Consider the following 17,487-nt stretch of genomic DNA (forward strand, 5'->3'; position numbering starts at 1 on the left):
ATACAGGGTGAGAGCACACTGTCCCTTTAATACAGAGTGAGAGCTCACTGTCCCTTTAATACAGGGTGAGAGCTCACTGTCCCTTTAATACAGGGTGAGAGCTCACTGTCCCTTTAATACAGAGTGAGAGTTCACTGTCCCTTTAATACAGATTGAGAGCTCACTGTCCCTTTAATACAGGGTGAGAGCTCACTGTCCCTTTAATAGAGTGAGAGCTCACTGTCCCTTTAATAGAGTGAGAGCTCACTGTCCTTTTAATACAGGGTAAGAGCACACTGTCCCTTTAATACAGGGTGAGAGCTCACTGTCCCTTTAATACAGAGTGAGAGCTCACTGTCCCTTTAATACAGATTGAGAGCTCACGGTCCCTTTAATACAGGGTGAGAGCTCACTGTCCCTTTAATAGAATGAGAGCTCACTGTCCCTTTAATACAGGGTGAGAGCTCACTGTCCCTTTAATACAGGGTGAGAGTTCACTGTCCCTTTAATACAGATTGAGAGCTCACTGTCCCTTTAATACAGAGTGAGAGTTCACTGTCCCTTTAATACAGGGTGAGAGCTCACTGTCCCTTTAATACAGGGTGAGAGCTCACTGTCCCTTTAATACAGTGAGAGCTCACTGTCCCTATAATAGAGTGAGAGCTCACTGTCCCTCTATTACAGGGTGAGAGCTCACTGTCCCTTTAATACAGAGTGAGAGTTCACTGTCCCTTTAATACAGGGTGAGAGCTCACTGTCCCTTTAATACAGAGTGAGAGCTCACTGTCCCTTTAATACAGGGTGAGAGCTCACTGTCCCTTTAATACAGGGTGAGAGCACACTGTCCCTTTAATACAGAGTGAGAGCTCACTGTCCCTTTAACACAGGGTGAGAGCTCACTGTCCCTTTAATACAGGGTGAGAGCTCACTGTCCCTTTAATACACAGTGAGAGTTCACTGTCCCTTTAATACAGATTGAGAGCTCACTGTCCCTTTAATACAGGGTGAGAGCTCACTGTCCCTTTAATAGAGTGAGAGCTCACTGTCCCTTTAATAGAGTGAGAGTTCACTGTCCTTTTAATACAGGGTAAGAGCTCACTGTCCCTTTAATACAGGGTGAGAGCTCACTGTCCCTTTAATACAGAGTGAGAGCTCACTGTCCCTTTAATACAGATTGAGAGCTCACTGTCCCTTTAATACAGGGTGAGAGCTCACTGTCCCTTTAATAGAGTGAGAGCTCACTGTCCCTTTAATACAGGGTGAGAGCTCACTGACCCTTTAATACAGGGTGAGAGTTCACTGTCCCTTTAATACTGATTGAGAGCTCACTGTCCCTTTAATACAGAGTGAGAGTTCACTGTACCTTTAATACAGGGTGAGAGCTCACTGTCCCTTTAATACAAGGTGAGAGCTCACTGTCCCTTTAATACAGAGTGAGAGCTCACTGTCCCTTTAATACAGAGTGAGAGCTCACTGTCCCTTTTATACAGGGTGAGAGCTCACTGTCCCTTTAATACAGAGTGAGAGCTCACTGTCCCTTTAATACAGAGTGAGAGCTCACTGCCCCTTTTATACAGGGTGAGAGCTCACTGTCCCTTTAATACAGAGTGAGAGCTCACTGTCCCTTTAATACAGGGTGAGAGCTCACTGTCCCTTTAATAGAGGGTGAGAGCTCACTGTCCCTTTAATACAGGGTGAGAGCTCACTGTCCCTTTAATACAGGGTGAGAGCTCACTATCCCTTTAATACAGTGAGAGCTCACTGTCCCTTTAATACAGAGTGAGAGCTCACTGTCCCTTTAATACACAGTGAGAGCTCACTGTCCCTTTAATACAGGGTGAGAGCTCACTGTCCCTTTAATACAGTGTGAGAGCTCACAGTCCCTTTTATACAGGGTGAGAGCTCACTGTCCCTTGAATACAGAGTGAGAGCTCACTGTCCCTTTAATACAGAGTGAGAGCTCACTGTCCCTTTAATACAGAGTGAGAGCTCACTGTCCCTTTAATACAGGGTGAGAGCTCACTGTCCCTTTAATACAGGATGAGAGCTCACTGTCCCTTTAAAACAGGGTGAGAGATCACTGTCCCTTTAATACAGAGTCAGAGCTCACTGTCCCTTTAATACAGGATGAGAGCTCACTGTCCCTTTAAGACAGAGTCAGAGCTCACTGTCCCTTTAATACAGGATGAGAGCTCACTGTCCCTTTAATACAGGATGAGAGCTCACTGTCCCTTTAATACAGGATGAGAGCTCACTGTCCCTTTAATACAGGGCGAGAGCTCACTGTCCCTTTAATACCGGGTGAGCGCGCACTGTCCCTTTAATACCAGGTGAGAGCTCACTGTCCCTTTAATACAGTGAGAGCACACTGTCCCTTTAATACCGGGTGAGAGCTCACTGTCCCTTTAATACAGGGTGAGAGCTCACTGTCCCTTTACTACAGAGTGAGAGCTCACTGTCCCGTTAATACAGGGTGAGAGCTCACTGTCCCTTTAATACAGAGTGAGGGCTCACTATCCCTTTAATACCGGGTGAGAGCTCACTGTCCCTTTAATACTGGGTGAGAGGTCACTCTCCCTTTAATACAGAGTGAGAGCTCACTGTCCCTTTAATAGAGTGAGAGCTCACTGTCCTTTTAATACAGGGTAAGAGCTCACTGTCCCTTTAATACAGGGTGAGAGCTCACTATCCCTTTAATACAGAGTGAGAGCTCACTGTCCCTTTAATACAGATTGAGAGCTCACTGTCCCTTTAATACAGGGTGAGAGCTCACTGTCCCTTTAATAGAGTGAGAGCTCACTGTCCCTTTAATACAGGGTGAGAGCTCACTGTCCCTTTAATACAGGGTGAAAGTTCACTGTCCCTTTAATACAGATTGAGAGCTCACTGTCCCTTTAATACAGAGTGAGAGTTCACTGTCCCTTTAATACAGGGTGAGAGCTCACTGTCCCTTTAATACAGGGTGAGAGCTCACTGTCCCTTTAATACAGTGAGAGCTCACTGTCCCTATAATACAGAGTGAGAGCTAACTGTCCCTCTAATACAGGGTGAGAGCTCACTGTCCCTTTAATACAGAGTGAGAGTTCACTGTCCCTTTAATACAGGGTGAGAGCTCACTGTCCCTTTAATACAGAGTGAGAGCTCACTGTCCCTTTAATACAGGGTGAGAGCTCACTGTCCCTTTAATACAGGGTGAGAGCACACTGTCCCTTTAATACAGAGTGAGAGCTCACTGTCCCTTTAATACAGGGTGAGAGCTCACTGTCCCTTTAATACAGGGTGAGAGCTCACTGTCCCTTTAATACAGAGTGAGAGTTCACTGTCCCTTTAATACAGATTGAGAGGTCACTGTCCCTTTAATACAGGGTGAGAGCTCACTGTCCCTTTAATAGAGTGAGAGCTCACTGTCCCTTTAATAGAGTGAGAGCTCACTGTCCTTTTAATACAGGGGAGGAGCTCACTGTCCCTTTAATACAGGGTGAGAGCTCACTGTCCCTTTAATACAGAGTGAGAGCTCACTGTCCCTTTAATACAGATTGAGAGCTCACTGTCCCTTTAATACAGGGTGAGAGCTCACTGTCCCTTTAATAGAGTGAGAGCTCACTGTCCGTTTAATACAGGGTGAGAGCTCACTGTCCCTTTAATACAGGGTGAGAGTTCACTGTCCCTTTAATACAGGGTGAGAGCTCACTGTCCCTTTAATACAAGGTGAGAGCTCACTGTCCCTTTAATACAGAGTGAGAGCTCACTGTCCCTTTAATAAAGAGTGAGAGCTCACTGTCCCTTTAATACAGAGTGAGAGCTCACAGTCCCTTTTATACAGGGTGAGAGCTCACTGTCCCTTTAATACAGAGTGAGAGCTCACTGTCCCTTTAATACAGAGTGAGAGCTCACTGTTCCTTTTAGACAGGGTGAGAGCTCACTGTCCCTTTAATACAGAGTGAGAGCTCACTGTCCCTTTAATACAGGGTGAGAGCTCACTGTCCCTTTAATAGAGGGTGAGAGGCACTGTCCCTTTAATACAGGGTGAGAGCTCACTGTCCCTTTAATACAGGGTGAGAGCTCACTGTCCCTTTAATACAGTGAGAGCTCACTGTCCCTTTAATACAGAGTGAGAGCTCACTGTCCCTTTAATACAGAGTGAGAGCTCACTGTCCCTTTAATACAGGGTGAGAGCTCACTGTTCCTTTAATACAGAGTGAGAGCTCACAGTCCCTTTTATACAGGGTGAGAGCTCACTGTCCCTTTAATACAGAGTGAGAGCTCACTGTCCCTTTAATACAGAGTGAGAGCTCACTGTCCCTTTAATACAGAGTGAGAGCTCACTGTCCCTTTAATACAGGGTGAGAGCTCACTGTCCCTTTAATACAGGATGAGAGCTCACTGTCCCTTTAAAACAGGGTGAGAGCTCACTGTCCCTTTAATACAGAGTCAGAGCTCACTGTCCCTTTCATACAGGATGAGAGCTCACTGTCCCTTTAAGACAGAGTCAGAGCTCACTGTCCCTTTAATACAGGATGAGAGCTCACTGTCCCTTTAATACAGGATGAGAGCTCACTGTCCCTTTAATACAGGATGAGAACTCACTGTCCCTTTAATACAGGGCGAGAGCTCACTGTCCCTTTAATACCGGGTGAGAGCGCACTGTCCCTTTAATACCAGGTGAGAGCTCACTGTCCCTTTAATACAGTGAGAGCACACTGTCCCTTTAATACCGGGTGAGAGCTCACTGTCCCTTTAATACAGGGTGAGAGCTCACTGTCCCTTTACTACAGAGTGAGAGCTCACTGTCCCTTTAATACAGGGTGAGAGCTCACTGTCCCTTTAATACAGAGTGAGGGCTCACTGTCCCTTTAATACCGGGTGAGAGCTCACTGTCCCTTTAATACAGGGTGAGAGGTCACTGTCCCTTTAATACAGAGTGAGAGCTCACTGTCCCTTTAATAGAGTGAGAGCTCACTGTCCCTTTAATACAGGGTGAGAGCTCACTGTCCCTTTAATACAGGGTGAGAGCTCACTGTCCCTTTAATACAAGTTGAGAGCTCACTGTCCCTTTAATACCGGGTGAGAGCTCACTGTCCCTTTAATACAGGGTGAGAGCTCACTGTCCCTTTAATACAGAGTGAGAGCTCACTGTCCCTTTAATACAGAGTGAGAGCTCACTGTCCCTTTAATACAGAGTGAGAGTTCACTGTCCCTTTAATACAGAGTGAGAGCTCACTGTCCCTTTAATACAGAGTGAGAGTTCACTGTCCCTTTAATACAGAGTGAGAGCTCACTGTCCCTTTAATACAGAGTGAGAGTTCACTGTCCCTTTAATACAGAGTGAGAGCTCACTGTCCCTTTAATACAGAGTGAGAGTTCACTGTCCCTTTAATACAGAGTGAGAGCTCACTGTCCCTTTAATACAGTGAGAGCTCACTGTTCCTTTAATACAGGGTGAGAGCTCACTGTCCCTTTAATACAGGGTGAGAGCTCACTGTCCCTTTAATACAGGGTGAGAGTTCACTGTCCCATTTAATACAGAGTGAGAGCTCACTGTCCCTTTAATACAGAGTGAGAGCTCACTGTCCCTTTAATACAGTGAGAGCTCACTGTCCCTTTAATACAGTGAGAGCTCACTGTCCCTTTAATACAGTGTGGTATCTTGAGGTGGCCATAGATGGAGACGGACACCGGTTAACTGCTTAACATGGTTTAATCAACACTTGCACATAAAAGCTTCTGCCGTGAGGCAGCAAACACAAAGAGTACAACCAGTACAGATCAGACTTAACACAGGAGAGCAATTGCCACAGCACCACCTGGTGGATCAGGTTACTCATAACCTCCCAGGTTACTACACTCCTCCTCCCTTAAGATTGCCGTATGCAATTCTTGAACAATAACCCTTACTAGGTACTACGTTTTAATTAACCAGTATGCTCTAACCATGGTTAACCCCTGACTAATTTAATAGGTTTGTATAAGTCTTTCTGGTTGCTTGCGAATCCTTTGTGAACGTCTTAATTCCACTTGTGGTGGATTCTCAGATTCATTCGCACTTGAGATTGGAGTAGTCTCTGATGTTGGTTTTACTCTGTCCCGCTGTGGCCTGGCAGTACCAGTGTCAACTGGCACCTTATAACCGTGCTGGGTCCTGGAACAGCCTCCTCTACTGCCCTTTGTTCCATCTGAGGCAGTTCCCCCTGCTACCGGCTGAAAAGCTGATCCACATGCCGACAAACCCCTCGACCATCCCCTAGTAACACAGAGTACGACACAGGTCCTGTAATGTCCTGGATTAGTCCTGGTATCCATTTAGGTCCATAGCCGAAGTTCCGGGTGTACACAGAGTCCCCTATGGCGAAATGGCGAGCTTTAGTATGTTTGTCATGGTACGCTTTTTGGTTTGTTTGTTTTGTCTCAACCTTGCTTTTGAGATCTGGGTGTATCAGGTCTAACGTGCACCGCAACTTTCTCCCCATCATCAACTCAGCCGGAGAAAGCCCCGTGGTAGCTTGGGGTGTTATACGATAACTAAACAGGGCTCTATTGAGCTTGGTCTCCAGGGTGTCACCTGAGCTCTTCCTCATGAGCTCCTTAAAAGTCTGCACGGCTCACTCGGCTAACCCATTTGAGGCTGGGTGATATGGAGCCGAGGTGACATGTGTGATTCCATTCCTTACCATGAATTCTTTGCTCCCTTCACTAACAAAACACTGTGCATTGTCGGATACAATCATTTCTGGAATGCCATGCGTGCTGAAGCTGTTCCTGAGACAATTCAGTGTGGCATCAGTCGTTGCAGAGCTCACTGGATAAACGTCAATCCACTTTGAGTGAGCGTCAACCAGCACCAAAAACATTTTGCCCATAAAAGGTCCCGCATAGTCTATGTGAATTCTCCTCCAGGGTTTGCTGGGCCACTCCCAGGGATGGAGTGGTGCCCCGGCAGGTGTTTTCCTCTGTTCCTGACATATAGTGCATGACTTTACCTTTGACTCAATTTCAGCATCCAAGTTAGGCACCACAGGTAGCTCCTAGCCAGCCCTTTCATTCTAGTCATTCCTGGGTGCGATTGATGCAACTGTTCCATCAAAGTAGAGCGTCCCCGCTCTGGGACTATGATGCATGCTCCCCATAGCACACATCCATCTTGGACACTGAGCTCGTGCTGTCTCTGTCTGTACGGCGCGAACTCCGGTCCCTCACGGTGATCTGGCCAGCCTTTCAACACATACTCACGGACCCTTGACAGAACGGGGTCCTTGGCTGTCCAGCCCTGGATTTGCGCTGAAGTCATCAGGGGACTGATCTCCTGATCCAGCATCAGGACGTGCTCCTCAGGGGAAGTACTGCGAGGAGATTTTGAGAGGGGCAGGCGGCTGAGAGCATCCGCGTTCCCGTTTTCCTTGCCGGCTCTGTACGTGATCACATATTCATAGGCTCTTAGTATTACTGCCCATCTCATTATTCTCTGTGATGCCATTTGAGGCACCGCTTTCATCTCATTCAGTAAGCTAATAAGAGGCTGGTGGTCAGTACTGATTACAAACTTCCTCCCATATATGTACTTATGGAATTTCTTTACTCCAAATATAATGGCCAACCCCTCTTTATCAAGCTGTGAATAGTTCTTTTCCGCAGCTGTGAGCGTGCGTGAAACAAACCCGATGGGCCTTTCCGCTCCATCTGGCATGCGGTGGGCCAACACTGCCCCCACTCCATAGGGTGATGCGTCGCAGGACATTATCAGCTCCTTCTTCTCGTCGTAATGCACTAACACCCTGCTGGACTGGAGTAGCTCCTTTGACTGCTGAAATGCTTTCGCTTGCTCTGGCCCCCAACGCCATGGCTCCTCCTTTCTCAGCAGTTTGTGCAGGGGTGCCAGCAGCATCGATAAGTTTGGAAGAAACCGGTTATAATAATTCAGGAGCCCTAGATAGGCTTTCAGTTCAGTCACTGAGGTGGGTGCCGGTGCATCCTGCACTGCCCGCACTTTCCCTGGTAATGGATGGAGGCCTGTGGCATCCACCCGATGTCCCAGGAATGTAACTTCCTTCTCCATGAAGCTACACTTACTCCGTTTCAGGCGTAGCCCCACCTCTTCCAGCCACTGTAGCACTTTGTCCAGTGTTTTTAAGTGATCCTGATCGTCACTTCCTGTTAGCAGAATATGATCTAAGTACACGGCCACCTTTGGAATGCCCTGCAGAATGCCCTCCATAGTCCGTTGGAATATTGCTGGGCTAGAACTGACACCAAATGGTAACCTGGCATATGTGAACAGCCCCTTGTGCGTGTTCACCGTGACAAACTTTTTTGATTCTTCATGTAGCAATATCTGCTGATACGCATGACTCATGTCCAGTTTGCTGAATCTTTCTCCCCCAGCGAGCGATGTTAACATGTCCTCCATTCTCGGAATGGGGTACTGTTCCAGTGATGATACTCTGTTCACTGTTAACTTATAGTCACCACACACCCTTACATTACCATCGGGCTTCAATACCGGGACTATTGGTGCCGCCCAGTCTGAAAATTTCACTGGTTCTATTACTTTGTCCTTTAGCAGGCGATCTAGTTCCGCCTCAACCTTGGTTTTCATTGCAAAAGGTACCGACCTTGGTTTAAAGAAACGAGGCGTGGCATCACTGGCTACATGAATCTTGGCTGTGGCTCCCCTTAAGGTGCCCAGTTCGTCCTTGAACACCAACTCATGCTTCATCAGCACTTCTTGCAGTGCCTCTGTACTGTCCTCCATTTTATTCATTGCCTGCCAGTACACACTCAACTCACTGATCCACCCTCGCCCTAACAGGTTTGGCCCTGACCCTGCTACCACTACCACCGTAAGCTCTTTGGTGACTCCTTTGTGTTCCATTTGTACTTCGGCCGCCCCCAAAATGTCCACCTTCTGTCCTGTGTAGGTTTTGAGACTAATGGGGCATGTACCTAGCTCTGGTACTTTTGCTTCCCCCCATAGCTTGGCGTACTCAGTCTGCGACATTATGGTTACACTACATCCGGTGTCAATCTCAAACTTTACTTGACCTCCGTTCACTATCAAATACTGAGTGAGAGGGGGTACGTTGGGCCTTGAAGTGTCTATACTGTATACAGTGAAAACCTCCTCACTAGACTCACTAGGCTCTTCCTCCTCTTGTATGTAATTTGCCCGCTTTGTGTACTTCTCCCTCCCCCCTTTTGCATGCTTTGCCCCTTTAGCACTGCTTCTCTCACTCACTGCCCTTTTACAGACTTTCTTTAAGTGCCCTATTTTTCCACAATTGTGGCACTTTGTCTTTGCAAACCTGCAGTCCTTTGCATAATGGCTCATCCCACCACATCGGTAGCAATCCCCAACCCCGACTGGTGGACTTTTCGCGCCAGCTTCCATCTTGAAAACAGCTCCTCCCACTGGTTTACTCCATTTCTCCTTGCTCATACTGTTTAAGTCCTTAATGTCCTTGTTAGCCGTCTCCATGGCTTGTGCTTTTTTAAGTGCCGTCTCAAACGTTAATCCTTCTTCTGACAGCAACCTTTGCTGTATACTGTCGTCGTTAACTCCGCGTACTAGTCTGTCCCTTAACATGACTGTGAGCGCATTTCCAAAATTACAGTCCTGTGCGAGCTTCCGAAGCTCCTCCACATACTCAGTAACGCTTTCTTCCGGCCTCCTAATCCTCGAATTGAATTTCCATCTCTGTACTATTTCACTAGGTTTCGGATTGAAATGATTCTTTAGTAGACTCACCAACTCGTCAAAAGATTTTTCTCCTGGCCGCTCCGGGCTCAGCAGATTCCTCATCCGTGTATAGGTTTGCGCTCCCACACAACTCAGTAAAATGGCCCTTTTCTTTTCAGCACTGTCCACCTCGTTTGCCATAAAGAAATGGCTCAGTATTTCAATATACTCCTCCCAAGACTGCGACTTGCTGTCAAAAGGTGCCATGGAGCCTACCGTTCCTGCCATCCTTGGAGTCCGGTCACTTCAGCCAAAAAATCAAACTCCGTCTCGACTCCCGCGACCTAGCCGCGTGCTTTTCCGACTAGTTCGCTAACCAACCCGAGCACCTCTTCCGAATACTCCAAAACTCTTCTGTCCTTTATTCTCGTCGCCATATGTGGTATCTTGAGGTGGCCATAGATGGAGACGGACACCGGTTAACTCCTTAACATGGTTTAATCAACACTTGCACATAAAAGCTTCTGCCATGAGGCAGCAAACACAAAGAGTACAACCAGTACAGATCAGACTTAACTCAGGAAAGCAATTGCCACAGCACCACCTGGTGGATCAGGTTACTCATAACCTCCCAGGTTACTACATACAGGGTGAGAGCTCACTGTCCCTTTAATACCGGGTGAGAGCTCACTGTCCCTTTAATACAGGGTGAGAGCTCACTGCCCCTTTAATACAGTGAGAGCACACTGTCCCTTTAATACAGGGTGAGAGCTCACTGTCCCTTTAATACAGAGTGAGAGCTCACTGTCCCTTTAATAGAGTGAGAGCTCACTGTCCCTTTAATGCAGGGTGAGAGCTCACTGTCCCTTTAATACAGGGTGAGAGCTCACTGTCCCTTTAATACAGGGTGAGAGCTCACTGTCCCTTTAATACAGGGTGAGAGCTCACTGTCCCTTTAATAGAGTGAGAGCTCACTGTCCCTTTAATAGAGTGAGAGCTCACTGTCCCTTTAATACAGAGTGAGAGCTCACTGTCCCTTTAATACAGATTGAGAGCTCGCTGTCCCTTTAATAGAGTGAGAGCTCACTGTCCCTTTAATACAGGGTGAGAGCTCACTGTCCCTTTAATACAGGGTGAGAGCTCACTGTCCCTTTAATACAGGGTGAGAGCTCACTGTCCCTTTAATAGAGTGAGAGCTCACTGTCCCTTTAATACAGAGTGAGAGCTCACTGTCCCTTTAATAGAGTGAGAGCTCACTGTCCCTTTAATAGAGTGAGAGCTCACTGTCCCTTTAATACAGAGTGAGAGCTCACTGTCCCTTTAATAGAGTGAGAGCTCACTGTCCCTTTAATGCAGGGTGAGAGCTCACTGCCCCTTTAATACAGTGAGAGCTCACTGTCCCTTTAATACAGAGTGAGAGCTCACTGTCCCTTTAATAGAGTGAGAGCTCACTGTCCCTTTAATACAGAGTGAGAGCTCACTGTCCCTTTAATAGAGTGAGAGCTCACTGTCCCTTTAATAGAGTGAGAGCTCACTGTCCCTTTAATACAGAGTGAGAGCTCACTGTCCCTTTAATAGAGTGAGAGCTCACTGTCCCTTTAATACAGGGTGAGAGCTCACTGTCCCTTTAATACAGGGTGAGAGCTCACTGTCCCTTTAATACAGGGTGAGAGCTCACTGTCCCTTTAATGCAGGGTGAGAGCTCACTGTCCCTTTAATACAGGGTGAGAGCTCACTGTCCCTTTAATACAGGGTGGGAGCTCACTGTCCCTTTAATACAGAGTGAGAGCTCACTGTCCCTTTAATGCAGGGTGAGCGCTCACTGTCCCTTTAATACAGGGTGAGAGCTCACTGTCCCTTTAATACAGAGTGAGAGCTCACTGTCCCTTTAATACAGGGTGGGAGCTCACTGTCCCTTTAATACAGATTGAGAGCTCACTGTCCCTTTAATACAGAGTGAGAGCTCACTGTCCCTTTAATACAGGGTGGGAGCTAACTGTCCCTTTAATACCGACTCGGCGCTGCTTCCTCCGGAAACCCAGAGTCGCTGCGCCGGGCACATGGTGAGAGAGAGAGAGCGAGACAGAGACAGAGATCAGAGAGAGTGAGAGCCGGGGATCGAGCCCTGAAGTCCGAGTCCCACGCCCGAGCCCGGCTGACCCTGATACCCACACCGGCGTTGTGGACCCTTCGCTCCCCGCGGTGCTTCAGCTCAGCCCGGCCTGTCGGTAATTTGTGGCGGATTTGGTCCAATTAGGCTCCAGTTTTCTGTGGGGTTGAGTTTGTCGGGGTGGGGAGAGGTTTGGCCGGGGGGGGTCGGTTGAGTGGGGGGAGGATGGGAGTTGGGGGAGGGCGAGGGTGTTGGGGAATTCGTGGGGCAGTTGAGGGCGGGGTGGGGTCGAGGGGGGGAGTTTGAGGTTGGGGCAGTTTGGGGAAGTTGTAACACTTGAAGAAGATTACTGAAATAGAGAGGCAATGGACACAAGACTGAGAATATTGAATTTGAGGCAGTGGAGGTGCGGGAGCTAATGTAGGTCAGTGAGGTCGTTTGTGAAATAAAAAGCAAGACTTGCATTTATATAGTGCCTTTTACAACCTCAAAGCCCCAAAACTTTTTACAACCAATACAACTTTTGAAGTTTACTCACTGTTGTAATGTCGGAAACACGGCAGCCAGTTTGCACACAAGCTCCCACAAACAGCAATGTAACAATGACCAGATAATTTTTTTTATTGATGTTGATTGAGGGATAAATATTGGCCAGGACACCAGGGATAACTCCCCTGCTCTTCTTCGAAATAGTGCCATGGGATCTTTTACATCCACCTGAGAGCGCAGGTTTTAACATCTCATCCGAAAGACGGCACCTCCGACAGTGCAGCACTCCCTCAGTACTGCACTGGAGTGTCAGCCTAGATGTTTGTGCTCAAGTCTCTGGAGTGGGACTTCAACCCACAACCTTCTGACTCAGGCAAGAGTGCTACCCACTGAGACACAGATGTCGAACAAGCAGTCAGCACAGAGGCTTTAGAGGGATTAAAGAGATGATGGAGAGGTAGAGCTTTGTAACGTCAGCCTACAGGTGGAAGCTGAAGTGGGGGTTGAGGGTGTGGTGGGAGAGAGGGAAGATCCTGGAGGGCTCCAGAGATGATGGTATTAGTGTGGAAAGAGATCGATTGTTAGAGATGCGATTGGATAAGAATGGAACCAAATGACGGCAGAGCTAAACAATGGAGGAAAGCTGTTGATGGCGTGATCTGTATAAAAGGCTGCAGAGAGATGAGGGACAGTGCACTATAGACAATGTCGTTGCTGAATTTGGTTAAGGCTATTTTGGTGTTGTGGGAATGGTAGATTTGGAGGGTATAATCAGGAATTTGCAATAGAGACGGTGAGCGACCTGGAAGGCATTGCAAGATACACAAGTCTAGGAGAGGAAAGGGGGATTGGAAATAGGGCAGTAGCTAGCAAGGGCAGAGAGATTGGCTTTTTTGAAGAGCAAGTTATTAAATGGTTTTGAAATGGAGGGGGACAATGCCTGAGGAGAGAGAACTATTTACAGTGTTGGCTAATATGGAGGCCAGGAAGAGAAGTTGAGTGGAAATGGGGTTGAGGGAGGAAGAGGTAGGCCTCACTGATGAGATGAGCTTCGGGGAGAAACTAGAGAGAGATGGAGGCTCAGGGCTAGAGTGGGAGCAGGACTGGGGTGAAGTTTCTCTTAGTGAGTGTTGAGAAGGTGGAAGCAGCAGATGAACAGATGGTGTCCATCTTGATGAAGAAATCCACAAGCTCCTCATGCTTGTTAGGAGAGCAGGGCCGGGCAGAGCAGCTTAAGGAGGTGGTTGGTAGAGAAAAGAAGTTAATCTTCCTTTGTTTGATTTTGAGCTGCAAATGATGAAAATTTCATCAGCGTACTTTAAGTATAATTTTTCTAGAAGAATTAGGAAGGAAAATCACTCCATATGTGCTGAACTGATCAGCGTAAAGTGAATTGGGACGGCCCTCTCTACCAATGGGGTGTGAAGATTGCATTTTAATTGAAGATGCAATCCTGATGGCTGAGTGAATTCATCATCTGGTCTGGTACTGAATTAGATCTCTCTTGCCGTGGTCATAAGGACACTACAACTAGCCTCTGTGTTCCTGAGTCACAGATGGGAAAAATCAGACAGGGTTTCTGCTCCTGATTGCCATCTAGTGGCCTGTGCTAGGAAACTGCATTTGTTGATCTGATGAGAACAGTTAGTCTCAGTTTTGATGACCATTGCCTTGATGATCAAATTTGGGACTTTCCTGGTCTGACTGGTTCAGAGATGGACATTTGAGCCATTGGGTCAGCTGCAGAATGCATTAAACTTTGAGTTGAGGTTTTGGAAAACAGCACTAAAGAATATATCACTGTACCACCGAATCATGTTGGACAGGATGCACTCTGTCAATTTATTCATGTATGCTTTTTTATCTCATTGTGTATCAGCAAAGAGCTAAAATCGTACAAGGAGCAGTTCACTCATGGAGGAGATTGAGAGGTGGTTTAATAACCTGCGCATTGCAAAACGATCCACACACAAAACTGAAGATTTAATCTACCTGCTGGATATTGACTGCCTAAAATCACCCACAGGACAAAGCAGTCAACTAGTTGCTGTTTCGTGTTCTAACCACTGTGTCCGTGTATACAATAAACAGACTCTGACTCTAGTTCAAGAGTTCCAGGGCCACTCTGCTCCTATTAGTGGGATTAGGTTTGCACAAACCAATGGCCAGTTGCTATTCTCTGCGTCGTGCGATGGGACAGTGAAGTGTTGGGATGTGCGTTCGTCTAGCACAGATGCAGTTCAGACTTATAAAGGCTACCCTAATAACTCATTCATCAGCTTTGATATCAGCTGTAATGATTTGGTTATCTGCGCTGGAACAGAAAAGATTGAGGAAGATACTTTCATGGTTTTCTGGGATGCTCGAAGTGGGACAAACGTGGATAGTCCTGGAGGTTTGGAACCTCTCGGGGTTTATTCGGAGACCCACAACAACGACATCACCCAAGTGCGTTTCCATCCCTCGAATCCCAACATGGTGGCATCGGGGTCAACTGATGGATTGGTCAACATTTTTGACATCAGCCAGGAAACAGAAGACGACGCTCTTCTTGCAACTTGCAACTCCGATTCCTCAGTCAGCTTCGTTGGCTGGTCTGGTAAGGAGCAGAAGCAGATTTTTTGCATGACCTATGATGAAGGTTTCTTTCTGTGGGACCTTGCCCACCTGCACAATGATGAGCCCATCACGCTCGTGCAGCTGCAGGATGCCAGAGAAAGCTTGAAATTTGACAGTGGCAACCTGGACTACCTGATTGGAGGCTTTTACCATGAAGAGGCTGAAAAGTTGTTTGTATTAGGTGGCACTCATATGGGGAAGCTTCACTTTTTAAACTGTGATGCTGGTGGCCTCGCCCACATGTACACACTACATGATGGACACTCGGCAACAGTTCGTGCCTTTTACTGGGATTCTGAGGATAATTCTTTGCTGACATGTGGCGAAGATGCCCAGCTGTTTTTATGGAAACCAAATGCCACAGAAACGACTATAGAAAAGAAGACATTAATGAAGCTTCAATCCGACGTGCATAGAAAAATGAGAGTTCACAGCAAAAATGCTTACAAAAGCAAGAAGTAAGATATACAGACAACTCCTCACACTTGCCTACAGCTGAGTTCCATTGAGACCGGGTTCCGTTTTGCTGAGAGGAAAATAAATTCTTCCCGTCTGTCAGGAATTCACCCGTTCAACAGCTACTAATTGACTTAAGATTCGTATTGCTTCCAAACAGTGTGGCTTTCATTGGAGAAATCTAGAAAGTGTGACACAATAACATTCTAAAAGATAGAGCAAGAGATATGTTGGGAGTCGGAATTTTATTCAGATGATTCTAGTTTTCTTGCTTTGCTATGACAATACTCTAATAAAAGGACGTTTTTTTAATCCGGAATTTAGTGCCTTTGAAAAACTCAATTTCTACAAACATGGTCTATCGGGATTAAGTTCTTAAGTCACGTATAATTAAAGGTATCGATGCTACACCAATGAAAGATTCAAAGTGAATTGTTTGGTTGTAGAAGACATATTGGTTTTATTTATTTTCTTTGTAACTCATTAAAACTGGACTATCCATTTGTGTTGGACACTGTCACCCTGGTGTGACTTTTGTGTTCAAAATGGTCTAGTTATAATCCTCTATCCAAAAATACACGTCGTGTACATGTCTGCTGCTAGATTGTGGAGCAGGTCCTATATCACTGTGATCTTAACGCGTCACCTTTTAAATGTAGTGCTCCCATCATGTTGCTAATGAAAGTTGTTCTGCACTGGAAGAGGTAGGGTATGCTGCTGGTAATTTTCAGGAGTGCATGGGGGTAACTTTGACTTTGGACGATAGTGTAAAACGGTTGATACCAATTCAACCGCACGTTATGTATCTCTCCCGAGTTTTTATTTCCATTGTCTTCAATGAAAATAGTAGTAGGACAATCTTTCATCCCACTGTTTACTACAATGTTAGATTGTTTAGATACCTGCTAGGTTGGGGCAGGGGGGGTTGCAGCAGGGCCCTGCCATCGAATTGGAGTGACTGATGTCAGTCAAAGATTTCCCAAACATTGGGGGAAAAAAAAGCATCCCATTTCCAAAAAGATTGGTTGCTGTAAGGCAACTTAGTGATTATTACAGTCTTAAAGTAAATTAGAAACAGAAGTAGGCCATTCAGCTCATTGAGCCATTCAATTAGATCATGGCTGATCTGTACTTCAACTCTTTTGTTCCATATCCTTACCTAACAAAAATCTATCAATCCCAGTCTTGAAAATTTCAATTGACCCAGTATCCACAGCCTTTTGGGGAGAGAGACCCAGATTTCCACTACCGATCTGTGTAGAAAAACTTTCACCCCTAAATGGCCTACCTCTAATTTTAAGATTATGCCCTCTTCTGGATTTCCCCAACCAGAGGAAATAATTTCTCTGTATCTACCCCATTAAATCCCATTACCAATTAAAACATCTCAATTAAATTACCCTTCAACCTTCTAACTCCAGGGAATACAAGCCAAGTTTATGCAACCTGTCCTCATAATTTAACACTTTAAACCCTAGGATTCTGGTGAATCTGCACTGTACCCCTTCCAAGGCCAATATAACTTTCCTGAGGTTTGGTGCCCAAAATTGAACGCAGTACTCCAGATGGGGTCTGACCAAGGCTCTGTACAACTGAACCATCACTTCCTCACTTTTGAATTCCAGCCCCCTTGACATAAACGGCAACATTCCGTTAGTCTTTTTTCACTTGTGCGCTAGTTTTAGTGCTTTGTAAATCCCTTTGCTCCTCCATCACAGTTCCTAGTCTCTCGCCATTTAGAAAATAATCCAATTTGGCTTGGATCCAAAGTGAATGACCTCACTCTTCCCCATATTGAACTCACATCTGCCATAGCTTTGCCCACTCACTTAGTCTGTCTGTCCCGTTGTAATTTTCTGCTCCCATCCACATAACTTATTGCGCCTCCTAACTCTAACCAGCTATTTGCATATTACAGCAAGAGACTACACCATTTCAAAAGTTGGCACAGAAAGAGTTGAGGAACAATGGACTCCTGCATATGGTCATGTGCTGTATAATATTGTGTCTAATTTTGCTTCTGTAAATTATTGAATTTTTCTATCTAAGTTTAGCTTGGACAAATGGACATAGTAGCCTAGTGATTATGGTAGTTGACCAATAATTGAATTAAAATGGAATCTAATAATTTGTGGGCTAGCACTAGAAAATGACCATGAAAGCT

General features: G+C 46.2%; 1 protein-coding gene across 2 annotated transcripts; it reads left to right on the top strand.

Annotated features, from left to right (window-relative positions):
• Window positions 1-11,622: 11,622 nt before the first annotated feature.
• Window positions 11,623-17,177, top strand: wdr89 (WD repeat domain 89). Of its 2 annotated transcripts, none has more exons than XM_086002818.1 (2): window positions 11,623-11,712; window positions 14,128-17,177. In XM_086002818.1, exon 2 carries the CDS (start codon window positions 14,163-14,165, stop codon window positions 15,327-15,329), a length of 1,167 nt encoding a protein of 388 aa, XP_085858944.1. In that variant the 5' UTR covers window positions 11,623-11,712; window positions 14,128-14,162; the 3' UTR covers window positions 15,330-17,177. The 2 variants fall into 2 exon arrangements, with proteins under 2 accessions (XP_085858944.1, XP_085858945.1); XM_086002819.1 differs by lacking the exon at window positions 11,623-11,712 and adding an exon at window positions 11,721-11,877.
• The last annotated feature ends 310 nt before the right edge of the window (window positions 17,178-17,487 follow it).

The sequence above is a fragment of the Somniosus microcephalus genome, chromosome 12 (genome assembly GCF_052327205.1).
Source record: "Somniosus microcephalus isolate GS21.2 chromosome 12, FLI_Smic_1.0, whole genome shotgun sequence".
In the NCBI taxonomy this organism is placed as follows: Eukaryota; Metazoa; Chordata; class Chondrichthyes; order Squaliformes; family Somniosidae; genus Somniosus; species Somniosus microcephalus.